Source organism: Nothoprocta perdicaria, unplaced genomic scaffold, assembly GCF_003342845.1.
Source record: "Nothoprocta perdicaria isolate Ctin4 unplaced genomic scaffold, notPer1 scaffold_43, whole genome shotgun sequence".
Classification (NCBI taxonomy): Eukaryota; Metazoa; Chordata; class Aves; order Tinamiformes; family Tinamidae; genus Nothoprocta; species Nothoprocta perdicaria.
In genome coordinates, this window is record NW_020455677.1 from 4101924 (window position 1) to 4119801 (window position 17878).

The window sequence follows — 17878 nt, forward strand, 5'->3', positions numbered from 1 at the left end:
GGATTTTGATCTTAAAATTCAATTTTTGTCTTAAAATTCAAGTTGATTTGTCCATGGAACAAGCATCCCTTCTTTGAACGGCAGCCAGTGCCAGGCACAGGGACTGGTAGAAGCTGATGCCTGTTGCCTTCTCCTCGGGATCTGTTCCCCACTGCCATGTGATCTCCAGCCTCTGCTGCCACAGATGCAGATCAATACCACAACCGTGGCCTTGGGTTCCCTATCCAGCCTCCCCAGGCAACAGCAAGCAGCAGAACGTGATATTGGCAGGCTGCAGGCCAAAAAATAGCTGGGGGGGTCAAACTGTGCGGCGGCTGCAACGGGAACGTGACCCTCCGTGGGGCTTCCTGCWTGTGCGGCGGATCCGCTGCACCACGGGGCTGTTTGTGAGCAACGCGGCACGTTTACGTATCCAGCACCCTCCTCCTCCTCCCTACCTTCACCAGCCCCAAACTGACATTCCCATCACATGGTTGGCACAAGCATCTCATGCTGGCTCTGCCTGGAGCTACTTCGGCCTGCGAGTGATGTTGTGAACAAGTGTGTCCGGCCTTCCAAAACCCAACCACAGCAGCAAAGCTTTGCAAGCTGCTTCCCAGGCAGAGCAAGGCTGGGGCCTAAGCAGGGCTGAGGACAAAAAGCCCATCTGGAGCCTTCTCCCAAGCGCAGCTCCCCCTGGGACAGGCCTGGCCAGAATACTGCTGAAGAATCTCCTGCAGCTGCCCTTCAGCAAAGGCCAAAAGCAGAACGGGGCCGGAGGAGGGATTTCCTTCTGCTACTTGGCCAGCTCCGCTCAGTGATGAAGCAAAGTGGGTAAAAGCACAGGACATGTTAACTGGAGCGAGCTGAGCTGTTCCTTCATCAGTGCCTGAGGCTCACTCAGTTTATCCTGCATTTAATTCTGTCATTTCAGGCCCCGATCCTGCACTGATATAGAGGAGGGTGACTTTCTCCACCCATGCCTTTAGACCATCAAAAAAAGACCTTAACATCATGAAAATCAAACCAGCTACTCTGAAGTCTTGTTTAACCGAACCCAGAGCAAATAAACTATCATTTAGCTTGAATTTCCAGTTAAGAAAAAGAAAAATCCAGTACTGCACACGAGCAACTTTAGCCAGTTCCGCTATACCCCAAAAACCACAAAATGGAGATGGCCTCAGAACACACAGAGCCCTCGGCCAGCCGCACCCCTTGCAGCTGGAGCAGTTTTGCCAGCACATCCGAGCCGGGGCTGGGGCTAAGGCTGTTACGGATCTGTGTATGGATCTTGGCTCCAGACTACCTGGAACTGGAAGGGCCAGGATCTCCACAGAGCCCCGGGGCGCTGTTTTATTTGCTTTCATTTATGCATGAATTTGTTTGAAAATACCCAGCCGAGCARTAAGAAGGGATTGCTTTTAATCTTTAGAGATGATAGCGTGCTGTTCTGCATCAAGGGCACACAAAAATAAAGCATCAGCTAAACTGCACTAGGAGATTTTTTTATTATTTTTCTTTTCCTCTGGGCATTTCCCCAACGAAGCCTCTCCTGCATGGAGCTGGCTGTTCATCAGGCATCACCTGTGTGTYGGGTTTGTCATCCCAGCAGCGTTACCCGCCTGTGCTTGGGCATGTCCATGGATGCACGTGCGAAACGTCGGCTAAATTCTGCCCTTGCCCAGCACGGCGAGGGAGGGCAGTCGGGATTGCCCTGACAGCTGGGACCTGGCCAGTGGTCACCCAGCACCTGAACCAGAGAGGCTCTGGCCTTGATCCAAGCCTTGTTTAATACAATCAAAAGATATCAGTGCTATGGAGCAGATTTTTACATCACATTTTTAGGGAGAGAGCTGCCAAAGCCTGAATTTTCTGCTTCCCGTGCCCTCCTGCTGCCTGGGTAACTAGTTTAAAATTAGCTTGTGTACTTTTCATGTTACATTGGACAACACAGATGCTGGAGAAGAGAACACCTTCTGCCATCCAGCTTTCCATTAACATTAACAGCAACTCCTTCCATGGCTGCAGAGCTCTCCCTCCCCTTGTTTTATGTCTCTTCAGCAATATCCTCCCGTGCCCGAGCACCTGAGGTTATAAAACACGGTGATTGTAGCTGTCAGTGGCTGCCCGCGCTCCAGGGCGYGTTGCCGGCGAGCGCGTTACCCTGGACACTCTCCAGCAGGATCCAAACAGAACGGAGGGCAGAACGGTTGGGATGCTGCCCCAGTGCGGCAAGTGCAGGTTGCTCCTTCACAGCAGGACAACGCTGCGCTGCAACAGGGCCCCTACACTCACGTGTCCTTTGGAGGCACGACTGCATCTCACTGATGGGTGCTGGGTCAGTGAGGATGGAGCRCGGGAGCCTGAGGCGGGCATCGCCAGCCAGATTTCCTGCTGGCCGGCCGTGCAACTGCAGCAGCTCGCTCTGTTGTCTCAGACCTTGCTGGGCAAACCCACAGTATCTCAGACAGGCTAAGGTGGTAGCAGTGAAACACCTTCCTATGTTCAAGTCTGGCTGTGCTACTGAGACAGGCTAAAGAGCCTTTTTGTGAGCGACAGCTGGATGTTGTGCCTCGCACCACGACCCTCAGCTCACTCCAGAGCCGTCTTGTTCCCCAGCGATCCGATTTTGGAGTCAGGGTCGGCCTAGTACTCACCTCAGTCTGSAGGGGGTTATTCTCAGTAGCGATCACGATGCCCTGCAGTTAAGAAACTCTGCAAAGCCCCGCCAGTCCCCACACTCCCAGAGCCCCTGGAACACGTGAGCAAGTTCTCTCAGGCTCTCTAGGAAAAAGAAGGAAAAAGAAAACCCTCCCAAGGTAGCATCAAACCCCAAGCACTGCTGTTGCCATCCATATTATCAATTACTCTCAGTTCAAAGAGGGGCCCTCAGTGCACTGTAGTAGCCTCGGCAGTTGCTCCGCTTTTGCTCAAGCTGAAGAGGGAATCGAAATGCAGAGCAGTCCCTCGCAGCAGGTGTGCAAATCAGTTACGTTTCATTGGCAACATCCTGCTGAAAATGTCCATGTTTGACCGGCGCATGGGCCACCGGGGGCTCCTGCTGGAGCGGGYGCTCTGTAGGAGGCTGTGGCTCTTTGGGTTTCATGGCTGCAGCTCTGCCCCGGCGCTGCCGTCTGAGCGGCCGCGCGCGCTCAGCCCCTGGGAGCTGCGCTGCAAGGCAGCGCCAAGGCCCACGCTGCGGTGCAAACGGCCCCGCCGCCCAGGGGCACATGGAAGGCTTCACAGCGCTGTGAGTTTGGCTTGCTCTGTGCGTTTGGTTTTGGCCCGTGATCAGAACTGCAGCGTGGCTTTGGTCCGAGTGAAGGGCTTGCTCAAGCAGYTGAGGTTTTGCCACTGGTTGGCTGAAAATCCCAAGGGATTTATTTTTATTTTATCTCTTTCATGGTGACCCATTGGGTTCCCTGCAGCAGTTCTCAACAAATCGATTTGTCCTTCTCCAAAAACAGAAGCCACTATCAGACTCCCACCAAACGATGCCCCCAGGGTCTAATATTATCTAGCTGCTCTGCGGTGGTGGCGCATCAGGTTCTGTTCGCAGTTACTCTGCAGAGGCTTCCAGTYGCTTCCAGAAGCTTCCAAGAAGATTCCAGGCCAGTGACTAGTCCTTTGGCTTTATCCCTTAGCTGGTGTCTCTGGAGGGGGGGAAGGGAAGTAGCTGTTCCTCCCTGCAGATGTTTTGAGGCAGCTTTAGGGTCTTTCAGAGCTCATGTGAAGCAAGTTGTCAGGCCTCGCGGAGCTTCCACAGGAATGAGGCCTTCTCTGAATGGTGACGTGCAGTCAGGCTGTTAGGCCAGTTCTGCTACCAGTCCCCTATGTGCTTGTTGTACGAATAACAACGCCTCTTTTTCAGTGTTCTGTGTTGCTTCTGAAACCAAAAGGCGAGTATKGTGATATATAGCTAGGTACCTCAACAACATTTCACCCAAACCGATTACTGGCTGCTGTATCTTGGCTAAATATGCTGAGCCGATGTTTCCCTCTCTAGAGGAGCATCACGTCCCTTCAGAGCGTCAGGCCCAGAAACGCAGCCAGGCCTGGAGGAATTGCGCCGAGCCACGGCTCTGGCGTGGTGGCTGCTATGGGACATGTGGCAGGTGTGTCTCAGGTGACACAGTGAAAAGGAGGTACTTGTCTCGAGGTGCACATCTGCAATCAGGTAGCTGAGATCATCTGCAAGGGGCCCGAGCCCCATTGCTCAGATTCACCCTGGGGCAAGTCAGGCTGTAACCTACTCCAGCAGACCATTTACACTAACRTGGCAGTCCTTTCTCCCAGGAACAGGATTCAGAAGGGCAGCTGTTCATGTAGCCTCTTGGCCAGGAGGGGTGTGACTGGATGTCAGTGTTTTGATCAATGCTTTAATCACAAAGCAACGCACAGTGCGCGCACGTGCTGCAGCGCTGGCATTGCTGACCGGGGCCTGCCTGGCAAGCCACGAAGGGAGGGAGGGAAACAGAAAGTCCTGTATAAAAAAGACAAGAACTACAGCGAATAAAACTTCCCACGCACCCATGGTGGGCAGCAGGCACGGGCTTTTTAGCCACCTGCGAGCACAAGTTACTGGAATGAAAAGGATTCCAGAAAGCAGGATGATTTCTCATGTCAAAGCACATCCTAAGTTTCTCTTATTGCACAGCTCTAAGAGCTGAGAGAATGTATTTGGGAAAAAAAGATTAAAAAAAAATGAAAAAAAAACAGTCTTCTTAAAGTGTCAAAATAATCATGTTATTCACATAAATCRGAGGAAAAATACTTGTTTTGAAGCAGTGCTGAAAAGAATGCAATGCAGACTGTGACCCAAACGAATTGCAGTGCATGCAGTCCAGAGGCCTGTCCTGGAGCCTTTCCCTCCAGCGCCCACTGGAGCTACAGCGAGCGCTGGGGCAGGTTCCTGCCTTGCGGCGGGACGTGCCCTGCTTGGCAGGGTGGTTGTGAAACATTTGCTAGCAGGCAAAGGTCTGTGGGAGCAGACATGAGACTGGCAGGTGGGATTTGATAGCAGGGATCTTGTGCAGCTGCCAGAAAATCACGGCCCAGATGCTGGGGCTGARCACATGGTGCCTGGGAAGAGCGCTGCTCCGAGGAAGCCGGGAAGCTGGCAAGGGTCTGGCGGGAGAGAACTTGCCTCTGAGTGCCCTGCGGCACTGGCAAGCTGCAGGGCTTTCTGTGCACAAGCACATAGCCTGACACGGAGAAGGGCAGCACGTCTGCATTAGCCTGCCCCCCAGAAGCACCTTGCTGCATCAGGCTTCCCTCTGTCTCTCCAGAAGTGATCTTAAAGCCCTTGCTTATCATCTGCCTTTTTTCCCCTCTCTCCTTTCCTCCTCTGCCTGAGCTTCCTCCTTTGAGCTGCCTTATCCTCTCACACACTCATTCTGCAAGGAACATTCGGCTCCTCAAGAGACTGTGCCCTTCCYGAGGCCTTGATCTTTCTCGCCTCCCTCTCCACCCTTGCTGTGTGGGAGACACATTACCCCTTTGCAAGGTGCCAGAGCAGCGTGGAGCACCAGGCACCTCCTTCCACACCCCCCTGCACGGATGTGGCTCCCGTACTCCTGAGCAGGAGGGAGCTGAGCAGAGCAGCCTGCGCTGCTTCCCTCTTTCTGTCCAGAGGGCAGATTTCCTGCCAGTGCATGTCCTGTGAGATGGCTCCTCCCGAAACGGCACCACGGCCAGCGCGGCCTCCCACGGAGCTGTTCCCTTTGCTGCCTGCCCCATGGAGCTGCCTTGCCGCGTGGTGGTTATGGGACACGTCTGCTATTAGGATGGCTGCTTTCTGCCCCTTGGTGCATGGGTTACTGGGCTCAGGGCAGGAGGAGTGGTTCTAATCTACTCCTAAGAAAAGCTCTCTCGATGGATAGCCCTCCACTTAGCACGAACCTTTTGCTGACCCACCAAACAAGACAAGGGCGAACACCATTTGCYTTTGGGGAAGATGGGCAGCGTCCTTCCAAAACCATGGCTGCTTAGCAGATTCTRTTTTCCCAACTCAGAGGCTTATTGCAGAATCCCAGGAATGTTCCTGTGCTTTAGATAGCCCAAAATAACTGCTCTAAGCTCTCCTTAGGGAAAAGCAATCCTTAGAACAGACTCTTAACTCATTTTTTTTGTGCTGAAGCTGCTGAGCTTGAGAGAGAGAACTTATCTTTTCTCCTGGTCATTCTGGCTCACACAGGATAAATGAGCATTTTGGATGCTCACATTAAGAAGTCTGTGTATCCACTCAACTTACCATCCGAGGAGTCGTTTCCTGGGTTCTGTTTGCCCCGGCAGAGCCCCCGGCAGCCCCTTGCTCCCCGTGCCGAGGCGCTGGTTCACAGGCCGCCCCGGCAGCCGAGCTGTCCCAGCCCATCCCGGCCCTGTGCGTGCAGCGGGATGGCAGCTCCGGAGCAGCGACTGGGGCACCGGAGCTGGGCTGCGCGCCTCGAGCTTCCTCCGCAGGTGCCCGGCCTCCTTCCTCCATCCAGGGGAGCCAGCATAAACAAGATGGAAGGAGGCCCTGGGAAGCCTGAGCTGTCATTCAGACACCTTTGGTAGCCGTTCCCTCTCCGGGGGAACTGCGTGTTTCCCTCGTCATCCGGAGCGCAGAGCTGCCCACATGTGTGGGGCCGCTGTAGGGCACCACACGGACCCACGGCGCCAGCGCAAGGGTTGCCCTGCGGCCGCCTTGGCGGGAGAGCCGCTGCTCTGCTGGCCACAGTGGCATTATCCCCGTTTCCAGGCAAGCTCTCTGGCTCCTGCCTGTCCATGCCAATCACTCGCATTCCTTTGCAGTGGTAACTTGTCCTCTGTGTCCCCAAGGTGCTCGTTACCAGGTTACTTGGGCTCTGTCTGCATTACTTTAGAAACCACAGTAAATTCCTGACTGACAAAACTGCCCAGCTCTTCTCTGTTCCCTCCTCTGAGGTGGGTGTAACGTTTGACAAAAGGGGAACCTGCGGCATTTCTTGAAGCCCTCAAGTTCCTGGGGCCTTTCACTCACCCCTGGAGAGGAAAACTTGCACCCAGGCCTAGAGACATGGGGCTTGGCCTCATCTCTCCCTAAGGCCAAGCCGGTAGCAGAAGTCCCTCCCCTGAGATACAACCTCATCTTCCAGTAGGTTTTTAGCTTTGATTATGTTTTCCATGGGCAGCCTCTTAACTGCTGTGCTGCCGTGGTGATGAGTGTGATCCTCGTGCTGTACCCTGCACTAAGATCAGATTAAAGCCTAGGAATTTCAGCAGGCAAGTTGCTCATCTACAGCTGAATCCATAAATGTTGGTTCCGAAGGAACTGAGGGAATTGTTGAGCGGGAGAAGGGATGCAGCAATCGCTCCTTTTATTCTGCAACTTTAAAGCACTGTTTTTCACAAACAAACCAGTTACATCAGTTCTGTGCTATTTAGGCTGCCTGTTAGCACTAAGACAGAGCACAGTGAAAGACCACAGCAATACAGTGTATAGAATAGTATATATGTAAGTATATAGAAGGGAGGGCACAGGCATTAYCAAGAACCCTAGCCTTCCAGCAAACTGTCATGATGAATTGCCCCGACCACACTCAGGAGAGGGAAGCCCGAGTTCCTTCTTGCCAAGCAAACAGGAAGGAGGAAACRCCGCAGCTCTCCAGCATCTTTGGCMCCGAGCACCGCTGCCATTAACACATGTGCAATATTTATCGGAAGGCTTTAATTCTTTATCTTCTCAAGGAGCTCCTCCRCTCGTTCTCTCTTGTGCGTGTAACAGAAAATCCAGCGGTATCTGTAATTCAGCCAAGCCCTTCGCACGCGCAGGTCCACGGTCCATGAGACACTCCGTGCCACGGGAAGGCGAGGGGACGGACGAGCTCCCCAGGGCTGGGCGGCGCCCGGGCTGCAGCGGGAGGCAGCGGCTGGAATGCAGCCCGGCGCGCGCTGCGTTCCCTCCGGCAGCTCCCGGCGGAGCTGGAGCAGCACTCCGAGGCTCGSGGTGTAGCGCTCCTTCCCAGGGATGCCCTTCACAGCACACGCTCTCCTCGACACTGCCAGTGCCGGAAAACCAAATGACTTTATAACTCTCTCATCTCTCCCATGTCTTCTTTCAGGAGATGATGTAGACTGGCAGGCCATGGGCTTCCTTGAGCCACGTCCTCACTGCCTGCTCCCTTCCTTGGAGACCACGTGCTTCCCGTGGCGCCTAACGCAGCCAAAGCTTTCTCCCAGGTCCAGGGAGAGCCTTCGCAGAGCCCAAGTTCTTACTTGGGAGAAGCTGTTTGTCACTCATGTGTTGAGACAAGACTTAACCAGCTCAGAGAGACGAAGATAACGTGCATGGGGAATACGCACATCAGCATCCCCTTTCCTTTCTACCCAGTCATTGAAAACTGGGGAAAGGTCCAGCACTGTTCTGGGCAATATTAGCAGCCAGGAATTCCTTATTCCTCAGCCCCAACACACGGGGGGCACTCGGATCAATTGGYCATCCAGCTTCTAAGCCTGGATGGTGTCAGCTATTGCAGCAATGTCTGGCTGTGTGCAGGAGAGCACAGGCACCTGTCTGCTGAGAGAAGAGGCAGAATCGCCCAGCTCTGTAGGGAGGGCCTCATCATTGCCACAACTTTACCTGTTTTGCTCACAGTTACAAGAACTCCCTGCGTGCACAAGCAGGGCAAGTCCTAGGCGCTCCTCAGCCTGAAGATGTTAAAGCTTCTCATGCCAAAGSCTGTCCCTCATCTGCACCCCTGCTCCCTGAAACATTTCTGATGGTTTAATGCAAAATGCATTCACAGCCCATGAAGCACAGTCTAGAAGACCCCCTTTCTAGTCAAGTTAGCACTTCTGAGCATTTTGCAAATGTGTTGCATGCTTCTTCTCCATCACTGAGGCTGGTCAGGATCGGGCTTGTGCATGTTCTGAGGCTTTGTGCCTAGCATGCAGCTAGGCTGAACCTCCCCAATTTCAATAGGGCTTTCTGCCAGGGCTTTCTCTTTCACTGAGAATTGGAGCCTTAGCTTATAAATTATGCATTATAAATTATTATAATTTACTGGCTTTGCACCTCCGAGCGTGTATTTTTGCAGGCAACAGGAGGAGCTTGGGACCTGGTGGAAGCTACTGAGCGCTCTGCTGCAGCATTACTATGACAACTGCCAAGAGCCGGGCTTGGAGAGCTCCTGCCTTCCCTAGGAAAACAGCATGTGAAACAAACACCGCATTTTGTTAGTCTCGAGCATGTGGCTGAGACATCTTGTTAGGCTTCTTTGCTTGCTGCTTCATCTCTGTGATGGTCTCAGCAAAGGAAGGACTATCTGGAGCRTATTCAGTGCCACAAACAATTGGCCTTTGAATGCAGCCTAAGTGACGACAATCCAGTGAGGCAGGAAAACATTCTTCGCATTCTTCCTGGGCTTGTAGGAGTCTCTCTGTGAAGAGATCRCAGCCTTCCACATTGAAATGCTGCCTTAGAGTTTGCTTTTCATCACAGTAAATGTTTTATCACATTTAAGCTTCAAACACACTATCAGCATTGGATACCSTGACTCGCAGTCCACCGGGCAAGCTGAGGACACGGGCTGCTCCTCTCTCGCTCTCTCTCTCTTCACCCTGTTTCTTCTTCCTTTTGGTGTTTACTTTCTCTCCAGGGATGTTTCCCCTGCTGCCTCTCCRTGGCTGGCAGATCAGCTCCATGTGGGAGGGTCTGTTGTGGGCTTACAGATCTCTCATTCTTCAGACTCACACAGCCTCCCATTGCGGCTTTACAGGTGTATTTTTTTGCTGGATCTCATGCTCCTCCTTAGGCCACAAAGAAGGTGAGGCAGAGATTGGCAGCTGAAGTACCAGAGCTGAAATCTCTGAGTGCTGAAGCTCTAAGCACCAGTGAAGAACACTGTGAAGAGTGATGCAGCATCTCGGTGCTTGCCCTGCCCAGATGCTTGGCAAGATTGCCATTCTTGAGCAAATGAAGCATTTCAGTGTCTCTGACTGACAGGCCTGCAGCTTCAGTGCACATCTTGAAAGAAACCACAGAGAAACGGGGTCTGAAGTGCTCAATGAGCACACTCCTTCATGACTCCTTCCCTGCACTGTGCGCTGGCCTTGCCAGCACCTCATCACCTGTCTAGAAACCATTAGTGACGTGTCCACCTTGCAGAGTGTAGTAGGGACTGAGGACACCTGGTTTACCTTGAAGTTACCCAACTAATGCACTAGAAGTAGCCCAGCATGAGGTCTGCATCGTCTCATTCACTCCTGTTACTTCTTYGGGTGTAGAATGGAACAAAGTAGTTCTGCTCCCTTGTGAAAAATCRCACTGTGGAATTCAGCGCCCATGCTGCAAAGAGAAGTTGCATTCAAAATACATATTAAAGTCAGTTTTAAAGGAGAACGATTCTAGTCCGTCTGTAAAAGCTCTGCAAAAAATCATAAAAAGAAAAAGGCCATGCAGACAATCCAAAACTGAAATGCTTTTTTGGACACCTCTTTTCAGTGCAAGTCACTAAGGAAAGAACAAATCTGGGCCACCTTGGTGTAGGGAGACAAGGATGCCAGGTCTAGGAAAACTACACCCTGATTTCTGTTCGGTCTTTGAACATTAGCAACCAAAATTTTGATTTTCATTACTAAAAATAGCCTCCCAGTTGTGCATGAAGCCTGTTTTATAGTTCTCTGTGTGGTCTTTTCTGACCTATTTAATGAGGATTTTATGAATCAAAAAACTATAGGGAGATTTCTTTGAACTGTAAAGAAAAATGGGCACAAATTAGGAATTTCAGGACCTCCTAGTGTGAATTATGCTTACTTCTTATAATGGCAAATGAAAACAAATCACTTCTTTGCCAATCTAAATTGCAATATGGCTCTTCTATTCTAAAACAAGAATGTGGCCTCACTTGCTAACCAGTTCCTAAGTATCACATCCCTGAAGACAGGGGAGTCCAACCCAGTGTCATTTTAGAGCCAGGGCTGGGTTTGGGTTGGTGGTTTGTGGTACACGTAGAGAGGGGCTGAAGGACCTTTGAAAACGCTGCCCGTAAGCGCATCCCCTCCCCTCCCATCCAGCCTTTCAAAGTACCTTTAGGACTCCAGGCACCGGGCCGAGGCTCCCCAAGCCAGAAAGCCGAGTCCTGTGTGCGCGGGAGCGCTGCTGCCGTCACGGCTGGCCTGCCCTGCCCGGGTCTCACTTTGCCACCGTGCTGCATTATAAATGTGTTTTCCCTCGCTGCCTCGGCTCCTCTTGCACGCTCCGCCTGGGAGCCCGGGCCGCGCTAGCCTGGCCCTGTTTGCACTCCAGGGCTCCCCTGCAACCCCGAAGAATGGAAGTCGGTTAATCCACCACCCAAATCACCCTCGCTGAGTTGGCACCGGAGCTCTGCACGGATGCAGCAGCACGTGGCACTCGTGCCCAGCAGGGCCTGTGGGAGCCCTCGCGGGGGCTCCAGCGTGATTCCCACCCGCCTCCTGGTTTGCTTTCCCTTCCCCTCCACCCCTTCTATTTTTCTTGCTATTTATGCCACGTTCCCGTTTAAAAAGAAGCCTGTCCCTGTATCTCAGTCGGGCTTGACGCAGAACCAGGCCCACCAACAATAGTCTCCGCTCAGAGSTACCCACCAGCCCTGGGAGGAAAATAACGGGTGGAACGGGAAGTGCCGGTGGCAGGCGGGAGGTGGCGGAGCCGCGAGGCCGCCCTGTTCCCTGGGGGCTGCGTTCCCGCCTGGCAAAGGGCCCCGCGCAGCCCCGGGGCGAAGGCGCCCTGCGCCACTCACACTCATTGCCTGCACTCACACTAACCAGGCCGAGCGCTGCCTCCATGAAACCCTGCGTGCCCCGCAAGCAGATGAGTTTCCATGGAAACCCAGGAACTGAACTTTCATTAGAAAAAAGCTTTTTAAGAAGAAAAAAAAAAAACATATATCTTGCAGATGAAAATGCAAATTGCCTGTCAGTGGGTGGCTTCCTGAATTTATATATAATTTTTTTTCCCCTTTTGCACTGTAGGAAGATTTCAGCTGGACCTACATAGCAACAACACGCAGACATTGTTTATAGCTAGCCAGACTCCATGGGGAAATAGGAAATGCAGTAGCAAGGAGCAGCCCTTGAGTGCAAGTACCTCGGGGAAAGAGCAGGCTGGGCGGTGAGCGCTGCGCGTTGGCGCAGCCCGCGCTGCAGCCCGGCCCGGCCCAGCAGCCACTGCCTCCCTGCCCACGCTTCTCCCCCAAAACACACCAGGAAAAGGTGGATGTCTTTTCCTGCCCGCACAGCAGCTGGCAGTCAACGGAGTCTTTCTGCTGGCCTTGGGATGCTGCGCCCTTGCTGGGACTGGCAGGTGGGCACGGGCACCTGCACCCCCCGGCAYCCACGTGCACGGGGGCTGCCTCGGTGCCTGCTCCAGTGCCCGGGCTGCTTCCCGATCTGCAGGGTGCTGGAGCGGCCCTGCTCCTCTGGGTGACAGGCGAGTTTGCAGGTCGAGGGTTTGTGGTCGGGGCCAGCGCTGGGCTGGGGRCGGCAGACTCGCCGCGGCCTCGTTTCGTGCCCTTGCTCTTCCTCATTGTCCCTGCCCAGCTGGCGACTCCAGTGGTGATTGCCCGGATGCCTCCCGGGCGGTGCTGCGGGCTCGCACTGGCCTCCACGTGGCTGCCTCCACACGGCCTCTCCCCGTGGAGTTCGTGTCCGAACGCCGGCGAAAGAGCAAGGTCAGCCCTGCGGCCTCGCCACTTGGCAACAGGGAGATAAACCTAAAGGACAAACATCCTCCCTGAATCCTTCTGTGACCAGATGTGATGCTGAATTGACAGCTAGGTCAGAATTCTGTGCAAGGAGGAGCCACCTTTATTTGAATAATCACCTACTTCTTAACCCCTCTCTGGCAAAGTCATGTGTTTTTATAGTTATTGGTAACATCGTGGCTGCATGGCCTTAATCATGATGTTGGATGCAACCTGCATCCAACAGCAGTTTAGGAAAAGCAAAGGAAACATCTGTACTACTTGCAAAACCGGTGCGGTTCCTTCATAAGAAACTTACTTCARGTTCTTGTTGCAAACCTTTTAAGATTTCTTCTTCTCTTGATATTAACTAAATGCAATTAGACCCCTTAAAGACTAAGCTAATGCTTCTCTTTACATGTAGGATTTCCTGAGACTGTGTAGCTTGTGGTTGCAAAACATGAAGTCGGGCAGTCATCTTGCTTTCCTGTATTTCCATTTGTGTCTGCTAAATTAAACTGCCTGGTATTCTCTTACAAAAAGGCTTCCAAGACGTGGTGTGTATTTATTGTGGTTTGATATTATACCACRGGCTGTTCTGATATGGAAACATGGAATTGCTGAGCCCCTTGACTAAGAAGGGAGTGGAAGCAGCACTTTAATGCGCTGGGATCCCGCACCCAGCGTGGAGAAGGGCTGCTGGCTTTGCAAAGAACGGGGATGTCCTAGATGTGGGCCTCATGCTGAGCCCAGGAGTGCGCCCCTGTGAAGCTCACACCATCGGTGACTCATGTTGCAGTGATGGTCCTGACAAGGTAGCACGTATGTGGCAGACCCTGCTGGGGTCCCTCACGCAGGAGGAAGCGCTTCTTAAACTCCTGCTGCCAAAGGCTCCCTAGACGGGTGCCCTGCTGCTGGAAAACGGGGCGTTTGGCCATGGCCACGGGCAGGGGCCAGCAGGGCTTGGCAGGCACCGTGAGCAGACGTGTGGGCTGCCGCTTCCCRGGCCATGCCCGTCCACGAGGGCTGCGGGAGCCGGCCGGGCGAGCGTGGAGCGGAGCGGGCAGCGCGGCGCGGCGCGGAGGGAGCCCGGCGCACGGCTGCCCTGTGGGGTCTGCGCATCCACGCGAGCCCGACGGGAAAACATGTCCTTCCTACCACTTCTTTCATCCTCCCCCTCCTGTTCCTTCCAGATGGTTACACCCACTTGTGTCTTTTCTTACCCTAAGGACAGCTTTTTAAGCAAGAATTCTTCATCCCTCTCCTCCCCCACAAAGCTCTAGGATGTACATGGAGTGCAAACAGCACTTGGACTGAGTGTGCTGGTGCCATTACATACACTCAGCCCTGACACACAGCCCGAGCTCCGGAGGGGACCTCGCTCCCCTCACTGTGTTATTTTTTTTTTTTTCAAAAGGAAAGAACTTTTAATACAAATGTCAAGACCTAGGATCAGAGAGACTTAACTCAGACCCAGTTGGATGTGCTGGACACACAAGAGAATGTAGATACTTGGAATAATTGAACCTGTGTGTATTTTCCTGTGGATTAAAAGCAGATGTAAGCCTCTGGAGGAGAGTGGGATGCTTAAAATGTAAACCTTCCCCCTCTTATTAGCATCACACAGCACCAGGATGTGCTTTCCCAGTAACACACAGCTGGAGCATTTGCAGGGCAGGATCAGACAAAAAAAAACCCAAAAATGTACAAAAAATCACAAATGCTCCTCTAAAATACATACCATAATCAAACAAAAAGCATAGCTTAGTAGCCAGTTGCTTCTCKCCTCCATAAATAGCAGGAGATCTCTCTCTTAGGGCTATGACATCTGCTCTTTTAGGGCTATATCAGCTCTTTTTCTGCCGCTCTGGACTGTCAGAGGTTTCTGTGGAGCCTCTCAGTCTGTCTGCTGAGCCTCTCAGGTCAGTGGAGAACCTGGTCTGAAGTGCAGTGGGAGGGYGGCTGCGAGGGCATCTCCTCAGTGTCCTGCTCGGTGCTGCTGTTCACCGCCCATCGCTTGTTTGTTGGCAGGGCCCCGTGCTGAGCAGGCTCGGGAGGAAGGAGCTGGCGCAGAAGGTGCTCCGGGACGCCGTGCAGACGCACAACACGAGCCACCGCGCCTGGAACAGCCTCGGCCAAGTGCTGCAAGCGCAGGGCAAGGACGAGGCAGCCGTGGAGTGCTTCCTCACCGCCCTCGACCTCGAGTCCAGCAGCCCCGTCGTGCCCTTCACTGTCATACCCCGGGAGCTCTGAGGCCGTGCCCTGCAGCTCAGCGTCGGGGGACAGCACCAAAGAAACAAAATGAKCACAACCACCACGGAGAACGAACTCTCTGGATTCTATGACAAGTGCCATTGTAACCTGGAACTGGGCAAAACAAGTCCAGGATGGGGCTCAGGTCTACATGCTTAGCTGAGAAAAGCCTAACTTTAGGACAATATGCAGCAGGCAGCGAAGAAAGAAAAAGAAAGGCCTTTTTTTTTGGTCACGGATGCCTGTTCAAGCTACCAGCAGGACTTATTTCAGGGTGTTGGTTCAAGGTGACTGACTGTGTAATAGTTGATGCTAGAGTGTAGCTGTTCARAGCACTTGCACCTTTCCATTTATATTATCCCTGAAATGCCCAGACACTGAGTTAAAGCTCAGGCCTGCTCTAAGCAGGAGTAAATGCAGCAACTAACTTGAACCGAGATGTGCATAAGTATGTGACCGTCTCCACACGCCTCCGACAGGATAGGAATGACTATTAGGCTATATAGACAAGTAATATATACTGTTTACAAAATTATTTCAGCTATTTTGATAATCCTTTTTCTTCCCTTGTTCTTATATATTGCATATACTTGCTCTATTTAGTGTGGCACTTGCCTAAACCACTTCAGGTTAATAATACCTTCCTTTTTTTTAAGCTGCTATTGGAGTATGATTTGCAGGAGAAGGAAGACCAAAGAGTGATCAGTTCACATTGTGACTGGTATTAAAAACACACCCATATATATATATATATATATATGTATGTATCTCAAATTACGTATTTATTGCAAAGACTTTCCTGAACTAACTAGTTAGTTAATTACAAACCGCCTGAGCTTCATTCTTACTAATCACTTATTCCAGCACTTTTAGTAAGGAATATCGGGATTAGCAGTATGAACTGCCTGAACTCTGTGCTTTATTTCACTGCTGTCCCTGGCCCAAAACATCCATCTTATGGTATAAGAGATGGCAGCAGTCTTCCAAGGCAAAATACGCTGAAAGCAGTATGTGTATATATGAATTACATTTATTTTTTACTGTACCTTGGGTTTTCTATGGAAATTTCACATTAATGGTACTGAGTTGGAGCCTTCAGTAGAGTGGGATCATTTGGAGGGCCGTATCAGCTGCACGAGCGATCTCCAGGGCCATCCCAGGAGCCCTAATCCACTCGCCCTCCCAACTGCAGGCGCTGCAGGAGAGGGGCACAGCTGGCTGATTTTTGCACTCAAATATGCCCAACAGTGCAGTTCTACGCAGGATGGCGACCTGCAACCACCTCGCTCCAGAGATGGGACCCTCAGCAAGCCGGGTTTGGCCGCGGCCGCGGCCAAACCCGGCTTGCTGAGGGTCCCATCTCTGGAGCGAGGTGGGAGACTCGGGTGCCGGCAAGGTCCCTGTTGCCCCACAGCAAGGGAGAGGGCACCGCTCACCCTGCCCAGCGGGCACTAAGCACCCAAGGGCACTGGTGTGTCCTTGTGTTCTCTTTTTAATACGTGGGGTTTATAGCCTGAGATTACCTTGTCCTAAGTGCTCTGCGCAGGGCAGGGAAGAGGGCGGTCGTTGCAGGTCTGCGAGTATTCCTTCCGTTGGCGAGTATCCCTTCAGTCAATCCTCGGGCTGTAGTTGGAGCTAGTGCTACCCAGAACAGAGCTTTTCCCAAGCCTACCTGCTGCTGAGCTCCTGAGCACCTACTTTGTCCTTCTAAATTCGGAAAAAAAATTACAAAGACGGCTACTGCAAACTCAGCAGTCCAAAAACTACCAATCTGTGCATTGCAGCGTTGTTCTATATCCCTGTGCTGATAAATCCAACAGAGCCCCTTCCTGGAGCTCATTAAGCAGTAGCTCTGTAGAGCGGGAAGCCCGCAGGCTTAACTGCCACAGTCTTGGACCGAGAACTTCACATTCCCATCCCACCCCTCTTCCAGTCCAGGGGAGACGAGCACTAAAGCCCAGAACCAGTATTTCACCTCCCTCGGTGCCACAATTCCTCTGTAATTTACAAAGGAGGAGGAGAAAACTGCATCGCTGCTTAGGAGATCCATGCAGCGCTGCCGAGGGRCCCGTTGCCTTTTATCCATGATGACTGATAAGTCCAAAGGGAGAGCCGTCCTGCAGGGGGTTGCTGTAGGATGCACGCCTGGGGACCAAGGCAGGCACAGGTAGCCCTGGCTGCCAAGGTTTGTGCTGCAGAATCGTTTCATCCAAACCAAGCCCCGTATTCAGAGCGCCTTGGTGCACACCCACACTCTGCCCCTTTTATGCTGTTTTTAAYGATGACAGGGCGAGATCCGGGCCAAGCTGCTCTGCAGGGCGCAGGGACGCGGCGCGAGCGCCGTCACCTCCGCAYGAGCAGCCCGCCCAGCAAACCCCACCAGCGCGGCGCCGCTGGCATCATTCCCCTCTGTAACTTAATGGATTTTGCTTCTTGTAAGGTGTTTCCACCAAATGAATAAAAAAAAAAAAACCCAAACACAAAATACTCTTCATGCATCGTTGTTTCCTGCCAGTTTCGGTACTTTTAATGCATTCATGCCACAGATATTTCAAGCATTCCGAAACGGCCATTTGTTCTACTAGCTGGAACCCAGTGTGCCTAGCAGGCTACCAGTTGCAAAGGGTATTTTGGCCTCCGCTCCTGTAGTTCATGGGAAAAAAGCGTGAGCGGGCCCGCGAGCAGCGTGCTTTCAAAGAGGAACAGAGCCAGGAAAAAGGAGTAAATGTAGCCYCAGATGTTTGGATTTATGGGGAATTTAAGCAAGCATCTTACTTTTCTTGTACTATTTCCATTGAAAATAAACAAAAGATAGTGTGAGAAGCTGGATCATCAGGCAGTGCGCAACTACTATGCCAGCAAATTTATGGACTCACCTTATTTTGCCCGCAATATCATTAATCACCTCTTTCTACAAACAGCTACTCCTGAGGTTATTTGGAATTAAACATTTTCATTCAAGA

The 17878-nt window shown here is 52.3% G+C and overlaps 1 protein-coding gene across 3 annotated transcripts in view; it reads left to right on the forward strand.

Annotated features, from left to right (window-relative positions):
* TTC7A (tetratricopeptide repeat domain 7A) overlaps positions 1-15009 on the forward strand; it is a 152893-nt gene extending 137884 nt beyond the window's left edge. For all 3 annotated transcript variants that reach the window (XM_026046271.1, XM_026046272.1, XM_026046274.1), the window contains one exon: positions 14694-15009. In XM_026046271.1, the coding sequence (XP_025902056.1) occupies positions 14694-14915 (222 nt within the window). In that variant the 3' untranslated portion in view covers positions 14916-15009. The remainder of the gene's footprint in view (positions 1-14693) is intronic.
* Positions 15010-17878: the final 2869 nt, after the last annotated feature.